General features: G+C 44.4%; 1 protein-coding gene across 1 annotated transcript; it reads left to right on the forward strand.

The window, feature by feature from the left end:
- Positions 1 to 2,900: 2,900 nt before the first annotated feature.
- On the forward strand, positions 2,901 to 11,321 carry LOC122758658 (chondroitin sulfate proteoglycan 4). The gene is made up of 16 exons (XM_044012928.1): positions 2,901 to 2,936; positions 3,324 to 3,416; positions 3,527 to 4,024; positions 4,161 to 4,292; positions 4,424 to 4,606; positions 4,701 to 4,883; positions 5,000 to 5,176; positions 5,263 to 5,461; positions 5,559 to 5,690; positions 6,290 to 6,465; positions 6,557 to 6,752; positions 6,860 to 7,031; positions 7,123 to 7,531; positions 8,106 to 8,258; positions 8,337 to 8,918; positions 9,458 to 11,321. The coding sequence occupies exons 1-16, from the start codon at positions 2,901 to 2,903 to the stop codon at positions 10,577 to 10,579; spliced, it is 4,443 nt and encodes a 1,480-aa protein (XP_043868863.1). The 3' UTR covers positions 10,580 to 11,321.
- Positions 11,322 to 12,031: the final 710 nt, after the last annotated feature.

Genomic DNA, 12,031 nt, shown 5'->3' on the forward strand with positions numbered 1-12,031 from the left:
GATTTTCAATTTAAAAAACGATTGCAATATGCAATAGGTACTTATAAATGTAGCAGAGCCAACTTATCTTTTCAATGTTTTTACTGCCTTTTACAACAAAAAAAAACCCATTTACTCTCCTGCACCAAACTCCATAGAGAAAATCAGCGTTTTTAGCTCACAGGGACACAGGAGCTGCCGCTCTGCTGCTGCCTCGTTTGTTTAATTTGTGCCACCGAGGTTAATCCGAATGACGGATTACAAACGCCGAAAATCACAAAATAACACATTTGAACTCACTGATACTGAGGCAGCAGTGGAACGCCTGTGTGCCGTGATGTTAAATCACTGATTGGGATTTGGTGAAGGAGCGTGAATGTGTGACACAAACTTAGGGTTTTCTGTTTGAAAACGTCCAACAGTGAATTGTTGTGAATTGTTAGGATACTGTAGACTTCAAGGTTTTTACAAAAACATAATACAAACATACAACAAGCGCACACATGAGCAAAAAATGTGAAAACAGATACTCACCTCACCGTAATAGAAAATGTGTGTGTGTGTGTGTGTGTGTGTGTGTGTGGCGGTAGGCTGCGTTGCCATGACGTTATACAATGTGACTGTACAGCTGTGACAGAGTCAGGAGAGCCAGAATTTCCCACAATGCACATGAGGACAGAAGGGGGTCCTCGTGAAGTCATCGTAGCTGCCAAAGCCACTCGCCATCAAGCACGGCTGCTGCTGTTGTGTGGGGCGTCTAATTTAACTCTGCATACATGAGCACACACACACACACACACACACGGGCTGAAACCTAATTTAGACACACAAACAAGTCAAAGTCAATGGACTGAACAACAAATGAGCTTCTGTCCCTCAGGCTCTGGTTTTCCTGATCACGTCATCGGCTCAGGTCTCATGATCTTCATGTTCCTGAACATAATTAACTGTATTTAGGATTTCAGAGATGTTGATCGTCCACTCGCTTTCATGTTTGGCCTCTGGCTTGGCAAGAATTCTAGCTTTCATTGTCCAACAACAAGCTCGCTTCATTTGTACAAAGAAAACGAGAGTAGGCCCAGGGTTGAACCTTATGGTACTCCTTTTGCAATGTGATGAAATCCAAGCTTGAGTTCTTCCACTGAATTAATTATGAAACCATGAGCTTATTAAATTACTCTATTGTGAAGAATGAGAATAGAAGATTAGATGTATTGTTCCACTTGATGTTGTGTGGGTTTTTTGTTTTTTTAGTCATTGTTTGACTTCACACAGGGCCTAAATCCCAGACAGGTGATTTTGTTTTAATCTCGTGCACTCGAGATATGTATAAGTATCGATTGGTAAGTGAAACTGGTTTATTATACTTTATTACATGTTATTACATGTTAACGTATCCGTCACATTACTGTCTATGTTATTTTATAGTTTGGTTGGATCTTGGTGAAGGTTTTGCACTCTTTGACTGCCTTTGCCAGTTAAATACTAACTTCTTCAGCCAGCATAAGACATTTTGCATTGTCTGTTTGTAGGTGCACTTACTTATGACTCACTTTCTTATTTGGCAACAATTCCAGCTCCTTCAGTTTTATAAATGAGAGCGGGCCCAGGGTTGAACCTTGTGGTACTTCTTTTGTAACCACAAGGAATCCAGATTGCTGTCAAACTGTGGAAACCATGTTTTTGTTTCAGAAACCTGTTGAGCAAGTGACTGTGAGTCAACAATGGTAGCCACTGAACTACCGTGTGTTCCCAAATTAAAGAACCAACAGTCTAGTATAGACAGGACTTAGCTACGTTACTTTGTCGTGTGAGGAGTTGTGATGTTTTTGACAACTTAAAACACACGTACTGTACGTACTGACACACACACAGATTTAAACAGGAAGCAGATGCTCATCACACAGGCAGCTGGAGCGTTGTGAAAATGACAGTCAGCAAGTCCGTCCATGGCTGAGCGGAGGGAGACTGGACTTCTGTTGTTTCTGCATTTCTGAGAGACACATCTTGGTAATGAAATGCTTGGGGTTTGGGCAGAATCCAAATTTTTGATACATTAAACCTTCTTCCACAAATGTCTGTGCTATAAATTACATCACAGTGCTCTGAGGGACCGCCAAAATAAATGAAATGAAATGAAATTAAAAAAAGTCACAATAAATGACAGAGCCAGCAATGACACAACAGGTTTTGTCTGTTGGTTTATTTTTCCCCACTGCACCGGTCCAATCTCAACAATTCAGTCTCTAACAACCGTTTTCGTCTAAAGCTGGGGACACACTATACAAACGTTCACAGTCTTTACCGATTATGTTATCCTTTATTTAGGCAGGAAGGTCCCATTGAGATAGAAGATCTCTTCTTTCAGGGAGTTCCTGGTCAAGACAGCAGCATAAATAGTATAAAACACATAATACAATAGTTTCCTAAAGGGTGCAGCAAGCTGTATCATGTGTTCACTCACTTGTGACTCACTTTCTTATTTGGCAATAATTCAAAATTTTACTCACCAACGAGCCCAGGTCATAAATGAGAGCGGGCCTAGGGTTGAACCTTGTGGTACTCCTTTTGTACTCCTCCATCAAGGAATCCAGATTGATAATAATCTGCAGCTGTCAAACTGCAGAACCCAGTTGAACTGGTCACCGTGAGGCAACAATGGTAGCCACCTCACCACCGTATGTCCCCAAATTAGATAGCAAACATTCTTTTTTTTATGTAAGTTTAAGTATGTAAAAGGTAGCTAAACACCCCTCTTCTGAGGCTAACTCCTGATTCCTGATTTTTAAAAGACGCCAAGAAGTGGGCTGAGAACTTAGTAGGGGAGGGGCAATTACAACTATATAATCGTGGTGACACTAACAACAGAAGTAGAGCAGATACATAATATATCATTCAGACACTGAGTCACACAGAAGACAATGATTTCTCTCTATTTGGCCTGGGACCTTGAGCAGGTTAGCACGATTTAAGCATGATGTGAATGGACTTTGTTATCCTGGTGGTAGGAGACCTAGAATCGCAGAGTTCCTGTTTTATTTCATGATTTCAGTAGGTAGATTTACATTAGCTTGTGTGTGTGTACATTTTTCAATGGGAAATATTGCATATAAAGGTTGTGAGGACACATGAGGACAGATTAAGTGAAATGGTGGAGATATGTGTGGCCTGATGAGTTATACATTTAATGGAAACCTGGATAATGACCCTGTCTCAACAATTCAAAGATATGTTTTCAAATTTGCTGACTTTACAATAGGAAACAAGAAAAGCCTATTGGATTTTGTTATGTGATAAACAAACTCATACCACTGATTCTTCATCTCATCTCCTCTCTTCTCCAGAAAAAGGTGTTATTTGTCCACAGAGGAGTGAGTTTCGGGCGTTTTGTGCTTTTTGTGTCAGATGGGAAACATTATGTGTCCACTCTGCTGGAGGTGATTATAATGTCTTCACTTAACAAGTAATATGAGTTCAAAGTAAAGTGCGAAAATAACAAGAAAAAAGCAAGTCAATGGCTTTATGGGTTAGTTTTTGTGTTACACAGGTAATGGCCCAGGATCCTTACCTGCAAGTGGAGAACAACACCGGCCTCTTGGTACAGCAAGGTGGTGACACGACCTTGACCTCCGCTAACCTCAGCATCTTCAGCAACCTTGACATCCGAGATCCAGAGGAAGTGACGTTCGACGTCTTCCGTCCGCCTAAACACGGTTTCCTCTGCTTCAATGACGGCGACTGTGACACTGCAAAAGGAGCAGATGCAATTAAAAGCTTCACCCAGCGGGACCTGGTGGAAGGGCGTTTGGCATATCGCCACGACGGCAGCCAGGAATTGTCAGATTGGTTCAATGTGACGGCACGAGCAGGGGAAAAGAGCACAGATAGGCGAGTGGACAGAGGGAGGAGGGAGGTCCAAGTGGACGTCGGAGTGCTGGTAAAGATCTACCTGGAGAGTCATCAGAGGGAGCCAACGGTCATAAGTAACCGTCCAGTTGTGGTGCCAGAAGGACAGAATGTTTCCATCAGCAGGGAACATTTAGAGGCAAGTCAGTTACCAATATTTTGTAGTCATCTACTTTTACTCTGATAAACTATTCAATAGCTTCTTCTTCTTCTTTGTTGTGCTACAGCAGTTGCCATAACACTAAACTTAAACTATTCCCATTTTTGTGTTTCAGGTGGTCCATGAGGACAGCCAACCTTCTGAGATAATTTTCACTGTACAAAGTCCTCCCGCCCTGGGCTTTCTTCAGAGATCCTCCCCCTTCAACCAGCACCAGATCGTCCATAGAGAACAGCAGTTCTCTCAGGTGCAGCCAACGTAATGAGAGTTTAGCCCTGTCAAACCCCCCAAAAGTTACTTTGACTTCACTTTTAGGGTCAAAGGATTTACGCAAATGCAGCATTTGACATGTTTTTTTGTCCCTGTTCCTTGCTGCAGGGCATCAGAGAGCAGCAGATGACCTTCACCCAGAATGACGTGAACCAGGGATTGATTGTCTATCATCAACAGGCCACAGGATGCACCAATGACTCTGTTCTGTTGGAGGCAACCAATGGAGTCACAAAGGTTGGACCCATTGAGCTGGAGATCGATATTATTCCCATCCTGCTCCCTCTACAGGTACAGCATACATCTCATGTTAGATGAACCTCTAAAAAGATGACAGAACCTCTTCCATTGATCAATCACTTACCTCCGTTGTTTGATTTTGCAGGTGTCTGATTTGATGCTTGACGAGGGGTCATCCCTGCCACTCACCAGTGACATCATCAAGGTCGCCAATCACCACTTCTCAGGCATGAACTTCCTGTATCAAGTCCTCGTCCCACCACGGCATGGACACCTGGAGCACAGCCGGATACCGGGGATGCCCATCACTGCTTTCACACACACTGAGGTTTGACTGAGCAGTATTTAACTGTATATGTGAGTCTGGCCTGGAACCATTCATCTCTGATATATAATGCATGGATCCATTCTTCTACATGAATCGCCCTCTTTGTTTGTTGCTAGGTGGAACGCGAGTACATCTCCTACATCCATGATGGCAGCGACACACAGGCGGACAACTTCACTATTGTTGCCAATCAGACGGAAATCAGCAAACACAGTTTGCCCTGCACAGTTCACATCAGCATCACGCCGGTCAATGACGAGTCTCCTGTCGTTACAAACAACCGGGGTCTGAAGGTAGGAACTGAGAGGGTACTTCTGGACATGTTTGGGTATATTATCTAAATGATCCATCTATTGTTGTTACTGTTCATTTTTCTCAGGTGTGGGTGGGTTCGGTGACTGAAATCACCTTAGAAGATCTTAGTGCAGAGGACCCTGACACTTCCTCTGAGGGGCTGGAGTTTGTGGTCACACCACCCAGCAACGGGCACCTTGCTCTGAAGAGCGCCCCCTCCAGACACATCCTGAATTTCACCCAGAGTCACATACAAAGTGGACAACTGGTGTTTGTGCACAGTGGTGAGCACATAGTGTTTATTAGCATCATATAACTTGTTATTTACCCCTGGATAAAAGATGAAATAACTTGTCTTCCACTGGCTCTATTCTTGTATAGGTGCGTTGACTGGAGGCTTTCACTTCCAGGTAAATGATGGTGTCAACTTTGCCCCTCGTCAGATCTTTAGCACCACTGCACGATCTCTGGTCCTCACTCTGCAGAGAAACCATCCAATGGAGGTCTACCCAGGTACAACAGGTCACACAGATGCAATAAAACACCCGACTTCAAACTCTTCCTTCACTTTGCTAATAATACATGACGGAGAAGTTTAGAAATGAGCAATTTTCCAATCATCAGCATGAATGCAGCTACTGGAAACACATTTATGCTGAAACTGAGCTCTCAGACAAGGTTGTTCTCCCTGTTTTTAATGTTTTTTGTGCCCCCAACTATGGCAGATATGGTGAACATCACATCACATTAGCAATATTGCTAAATATCTTGCTACATTGTGTCAGACCTGCCCAGCATCAAACATTTAAGTGATGCTTTTATGTAAATTCAGCATTAAAAGTTGTGCTGTGATTACTGTATGTTGTGGCATTTTAAAAGCTACACAGATTAGTTAGTTTATAGTTTTGTACTGGTGGGCCTAAGCCTGAGCTGGAACACCTGGAAAAGATTTATTAAAATAACTATTTTTTTAACTTTTGAGGAGGACAAGAGAAATCCACTCTCGTAATCCACTCTCTTGCTGGTTTAGCTTTCCTTTTTCTTGGCCGTCGTCTCTTTCTGGAGTGGAAGTGTCAGTGACTCCTCTCGCTGTGTCTGTCTTACCTTCAAAGGCTCTGTGACGCTGATCTCCGAGCAGGAGCTTCAGGTGGTAACCAACGGCGACAGCGATAACAGAAGGAACCACTCTGTGGTGTTTGCAGTGACCACTCCTCCTAAACTCGGCCGCCTGCTCCGACGCATGCCTGACAACTCAACGCAAAACATTTCCACATTCACACAAAGCATGGTGGGAGGATTATAATCCTGAAGTGTTGATATGTCACCAAATGAGACACTGCTTTATCTTTGTTTTCATTCCTCACATCACTGTTTTTTAGGTGAATGATGGGGTTATCCTGTACGAACAGAACAAGCCAGAGACAGTCGGATGGTCGGCTGTAGATTCCTTCTCTTTCACTGTGTCCTCTCCTCCTGCTTTCCTTCCGCCAAACACCTTCACCCTCTTAATCTCCTTCCTGGCTAACAAGCATCATGACAACCCTCAACACAACACCAGACTACTGAACAATGCAGGTGCTCTACAACCCATTGTCACTTCCTCCACTATTCCAGTGTTATTAAACAGAACATGTTTAATTAATAGATATTAGAGTAAATAACAGATTGTTTCTGTCGTCCAGGTGCTGTGGTGGCAGAGGGGGGCAGGGTTACGATTGACAGGTCCAAACTCGATGCCTCCAATCTCCTGAGGAAAGTCCCAGAGCCTCGACGGAAAGACACTCACATCCAGTACCGTGTCGTTTCTCTGCCACAGCACGGAGTCCTGTCCATACGAGGATATAATATCACCAGGTAGAGACTGGACTCTTTTCCTTGTGTCCCAATATCTGTCTGTCGGTCAATCTGTCTGTGTTACAAAATTTTCATTTTCATCCCCCTACAGAGACACACCAGATTTCACACAGATCACCCTGAATAAGTTCGGCGTCACCTATGTCCACGACGACTCTGAGACGACGAGCGACAGCTTCACGTTCCAGGCTTGGGTGGCTCCTCTGGATCGCTCCTCCTCCTCTTCCTTATCCTCTTCCTCTTCCTCCTCAACGTCCTTGTCGGCGTCTTCCTCCTCCGCCCCGTACTCCTTCTCCCCTCTCTATTCAGCCTCGTCGTCCTCCTTTTCGTCGCCAGGGACGGCTTCTCGTCCCCAAATCAAAGACGGCCTGGTGGTGACGGAGACGTTCAACATCACCGTGACGCCAGTCAACGATCAGCCGCCGCTTATCAGGAGCAGATCCCCGAGTATGAAGGTGGTGATTGGAGAGAGAGTCATACTTGGCCCGGACTATTTGCAGGTGTGTCTGTAATGAAACTGTCGTTATCAATGATTTCCATTTATTTACTTTTTTGTCAACAATTTTAAAGCCGCAGTCCTTACCTTTGAATTCATTTTGTTGTTGATAATTGATGATTGTTGATAATTCTGCCTCAGTCTCGGCCATCATAAACAGAAAGGGTGTAAAATGTAAGCTGTGTCCTTCAGCTGACAAGCAAAACTATCAGACCTGACCGTCAGCGACTGTCAAACTGCTGAACAAGCTTTTAATCTTAATTATAACAATTACCAAAACCAAATAAACAATCAAAAAAAATCTTTCTTCCACACATTAATTTGAAACATTTGATTTAATAAACCAGGACTAAGCTCTGGGATAGTCTCCCATCCTACATTAAGTTTTCTTTCTTTCCATTGATTTTCAATCTTGCATTTAATCCTAATGGATTCTGCCTGCATGTCAACTTTTGTTTCTTACTCAGCCTATTATGTCTATTTTTTGTAAATTCATGTTTTTTAACATGTTATATAAAGTAACATGACTTCACAGTTTGAATATCAGTGTTAACTTTGGGTAAATGTGTTATTTTAAGGTTGAGGATCACGACACGCCTCCAGAGGAGCTGCACTACCTTGTGATCAGTAAACCCAACAATGGTTACCTGACGCTGGGCGAAAGACCAGAGCCTGTGACGTCCTTCACCCAGTATGACGTCAACCATGGGCGGCTGCATTTCACACAGCAGGTGACAGAGTGACTCTGAGGTCCTTGTATATATTGTGTTATTCATCTACTACAACTCTCTCCTGTGTCCCTCCCCCAGGGCGAGGCCTCGACAGGTGTCATCTACTTCAATGTCACTGACGGCCATCACCGCCCCCTCTACAAACTCTTCAGTTTGGAGGTGATCAAGCCGTCTGTCTCCATCGTGAACAACACCGGCCTGTCACTGGTACAAGGCAGGACCGCCGTGGTCCTCTCGACCACCCAGCTGGCAGCTCAGACCAACGGTCGCAGCCAGGCCAACATCACCTACACCGTCACCACGCACCCTCGCCACGGGCGCATCGTTATAAACGACCAGGAGGTCGCAACCTTCTGCCACGAGGACCTGCAGTTTGGCCGCGTGGTCTACCACATGACGGATCTCAGCGAGTCAGAGGACATGTTCCAAATCTCCGTGTCGGCCTCGTCGCCTGGTGTGGACTATGGGAACGTAACGGCACAGACGGTGGAGGTAACGGTGCGGCCGTTGGTCTACCTGAGGGAGCCGGTGCGGGTACCCAGTGGTATCGCTGTGAAGCTGGGGAAAGCCATGATCGACGCGTCCGAGCTGGCGAGAATCAGCCGAGCTGACCCAGTCTTTGAGGTTCTGTCTCCACCGAAACATGGAAAACTAGTCAAGGTGAAGCCGTTCTTTCGGAATCTTTTGATCAGATTAAAAAAGGAAGAAACCCCTTTAGAACATAATGAGATGCTTTCCCCAAATTTTTCTGCCCAATTATTCAGATCAGAGATCTCAAAATCGCGGCCCGTGTTCATGCGGCCTGCCACTTAATATCAAGTTACGAATTAGTTATTTTTTTTATTTACATATTCATTTTGCATCCTAAATATGTTTGCTACCTCATTCCAGAGCACAGAACAATTTTATTTTGAAATTTTGTGAAATACGGTCACCATTATCATTATTACAATATAACTATGGAATAATGTGATGTCATTTTAAGCTAATATCACCCGGGGCTACTTAACAGTTGACCGGTGCCCATCTGACGAGAGTATGCCCAGTGACCCCTAGGTCATTTGATTTTGAGATCCCTCATTTAGATTTTTATCTATGACTTCATAACCGAGCAAACAGTATCAGATCAATTATAAATGGCACATAATTGTGGTTCCTAACTCTGAAACTCAGATATTTGTGTGTGTGTACGTATGCAGATGACGTATGACCCAAACCGAGCATCAGAAGTCCTGAAGTCGTTCACGTTTAGAGATGTGGTGCAAGGACGAGTCGCCATCGAGGAGTCGCTCAGCGACGGTGACAACCAGCTCCACGGCAACAAAACGGCGCTCACGACGGCTCGAGGCCACACCCCCGCCAGACCTCTCAATGACTCCTTCATCTTCCTAGTGAAGGCTGGAACCGTGCAGCCGGCGAAGGGCGAGCTTCACTTCACCATCTTTCCCCACCACCAGATGCGTCACGGTGCGAGTGGTTTGAGCAAAGAAGACGGCGCGAGTCACAAACGCGCCACGACCCGTCTGCCGACACATAACAAGACAACGTCCGGAGGCGGGAGAGTGAGTGGACGAGGGGGATCCACGACCCAGAGCGGCACTGAGGTGGGTTTGCATCCGCACATTTTGTCACATAAAAACCACAACAGGACACAGCACAGGTCGAGGCCTCACAGCCGTTGGGGGAACCATACGCGCGGCGGAAGCCACGGCGGGAGATCGGCGAGCCCCGCAGAGGGAGCTGGAGGTCACACTCAACAACCCCACTCTCCTCCAGACAAACATGGCCCGATGATCCATCCTGACAACCACCCGGTTCACTTCGAGGTCGTCCCTCGTCCTGCCTCTGACCCGCTCCTCATCATCCTGCCTCTGCTGGCCTGTTTGCTCCTCATCATTATTCTCGTGGTTTTGATTCTCGTGTTCCGCCACCGAAAGGAGAAACAGGCCCGGCTGCGGCTCATCCAGGAGCTGGCTGCGGTAGCGTTACCCCCTGAGGACAGTCCTTACCTGGGCCGGCCGGAGCGGAGCATGGCGATGCCATCTGTGGTGGTGACCCCACTCGGCCCTGCAAGCTGCCCCGCCTCACCGAAGATACAACTAATGCCTAAGAGGAGGAGGCAGAGTCTGGCCCCTGGAATGACCTTCTGGGGACCGATTGACCCTGATGGAAGAGGAGGCCATGGGAATATTCGAGTTGGTGCCAATAACGAACGAGATAATGCGATTTGTCGTAACGTACCCCCAGCTGTTACTGCAGGCTTCAAGACCTCGGTGAGAGCCAGGTCCCCGACTCTTAAACACAACCAGTACTGGGTCTGATAAAGGGGTGATTCCAAGGAAAACTGTGCCTTAGAGGTGTATGTTTGGTGGAAAATGGCTCATGACGAGTCTCCCGGAGACATTGTGGTCATCTGATCTGCTATGAACAGAAACAATCTGCATCCTGATGAAGAAATCATACTATTTCAGTTACTGTAGTAGTATTTTATATGGATTAAATTACCCAGCTGTACAGGAAGCAAACAAAATGTCTCCTTTTTCAAAAAAGAAAGTCCTTTTTAATAGTATTTTTCTGTTGTTAGTGCAGACAACCATCATTATTACCTTTATGAAACATTTTACTGTACTGATCCCTGAAAACACTGGTTAGATATTATGTATATAGATAATATTATTTATTTGAACAAAGGTGCAAAACATAGACTTAAGTAGCTGAATTTCACGTTTGCGCTCATGTAATGTAGTCATGTAACTGTTATCTCGCACCTAGAAGCTAATTTGTTGTAGTGTTTTGTGACCTATTGTAAACTTACTTTGAAGACCAAACAATTTTCTCCTACTTTTACCCATAATGCTGCACTTTTCCGTTTCCTGTCACCATACTGTTTCTGATGGATTATTAATGAAGTCATAGTAAGCTGTAATAACATACAGTAAAGTAAATATCTCCCTTCTGGATGGACTTTAACATCTTCAGTCAGTCTTAACCCTTTTGTTTCCTGCGCCTGTTTGCCATGCACTTTGCAAAATTTATTTTTAAATAAAAAATATTTCTTTAATACTTGTATGTGTGTGTGTGTGTGTGTGTGTGTTAATAAACGCAGTCAACAGTGACGTTACAAGCAAAATCATGGGAGAGGACAGCACTGTTTGTGATTGAGGGTGTGTTTCCTGTCTGCAGGGTCTATCACATGCTGTATATTCTTTACTTTTACTTAAGGGGAAAAAGCTTAAGTGCAGAGGAGACACAGCAAAGGGTGCAGTAGCTCATGAACGTCCACTAGATGTCACATTTGGCACTTAGCATATACTTGCACACACTTGCGCTGAATCAGCATCCGCTCCTCCATTCGGGATCATGGAGAAATAAAGCTGAAGTTTGTTTTTTTTAGTGGCTTTAAAGACCATTAAGTGTCTCCAGTTTCCAGTGATGACAGGGTTTTTTAAAAGTGCACGTCTGCCGCATGTATCGGGCGACTGTTTTTAAACATATTGTAAGTGATATAGATATATATATATATATGTGTGTATATATATATATATATATGTACATAGATGCAGCACTGGGTCATGATTAGTGATGATGCTGTGATATAGAGCTGTAATAACACAAGGAAATATTAAAAACCGATAATTATGTGTATTCCACTATTCCAAAAGTCAACATACCACTTTATCACAGTATTATTTATGAATTTCAACTCATTAAGGAACCCTTCAACTCATATTTTTCCATGTTCTTCTCCCGTGTTGTTTACAAGCTATTACCTT

The sequence above is a fragment of the Solea senegalensis genome, linkage group LG21 (assembly GCF_019176455.1).
Source record: "Solea senegalensis isolate Sse05_10M linkage group LG21, IFAPA_SoseM_1, whole genome shotgun sequence".
Taxonomy (NCBI): Eukaryota; Metazoa; Chordata; class Actinopteri; order Pleuronectiformes; family Soleidae; genus Solea; species Solea senegalensis.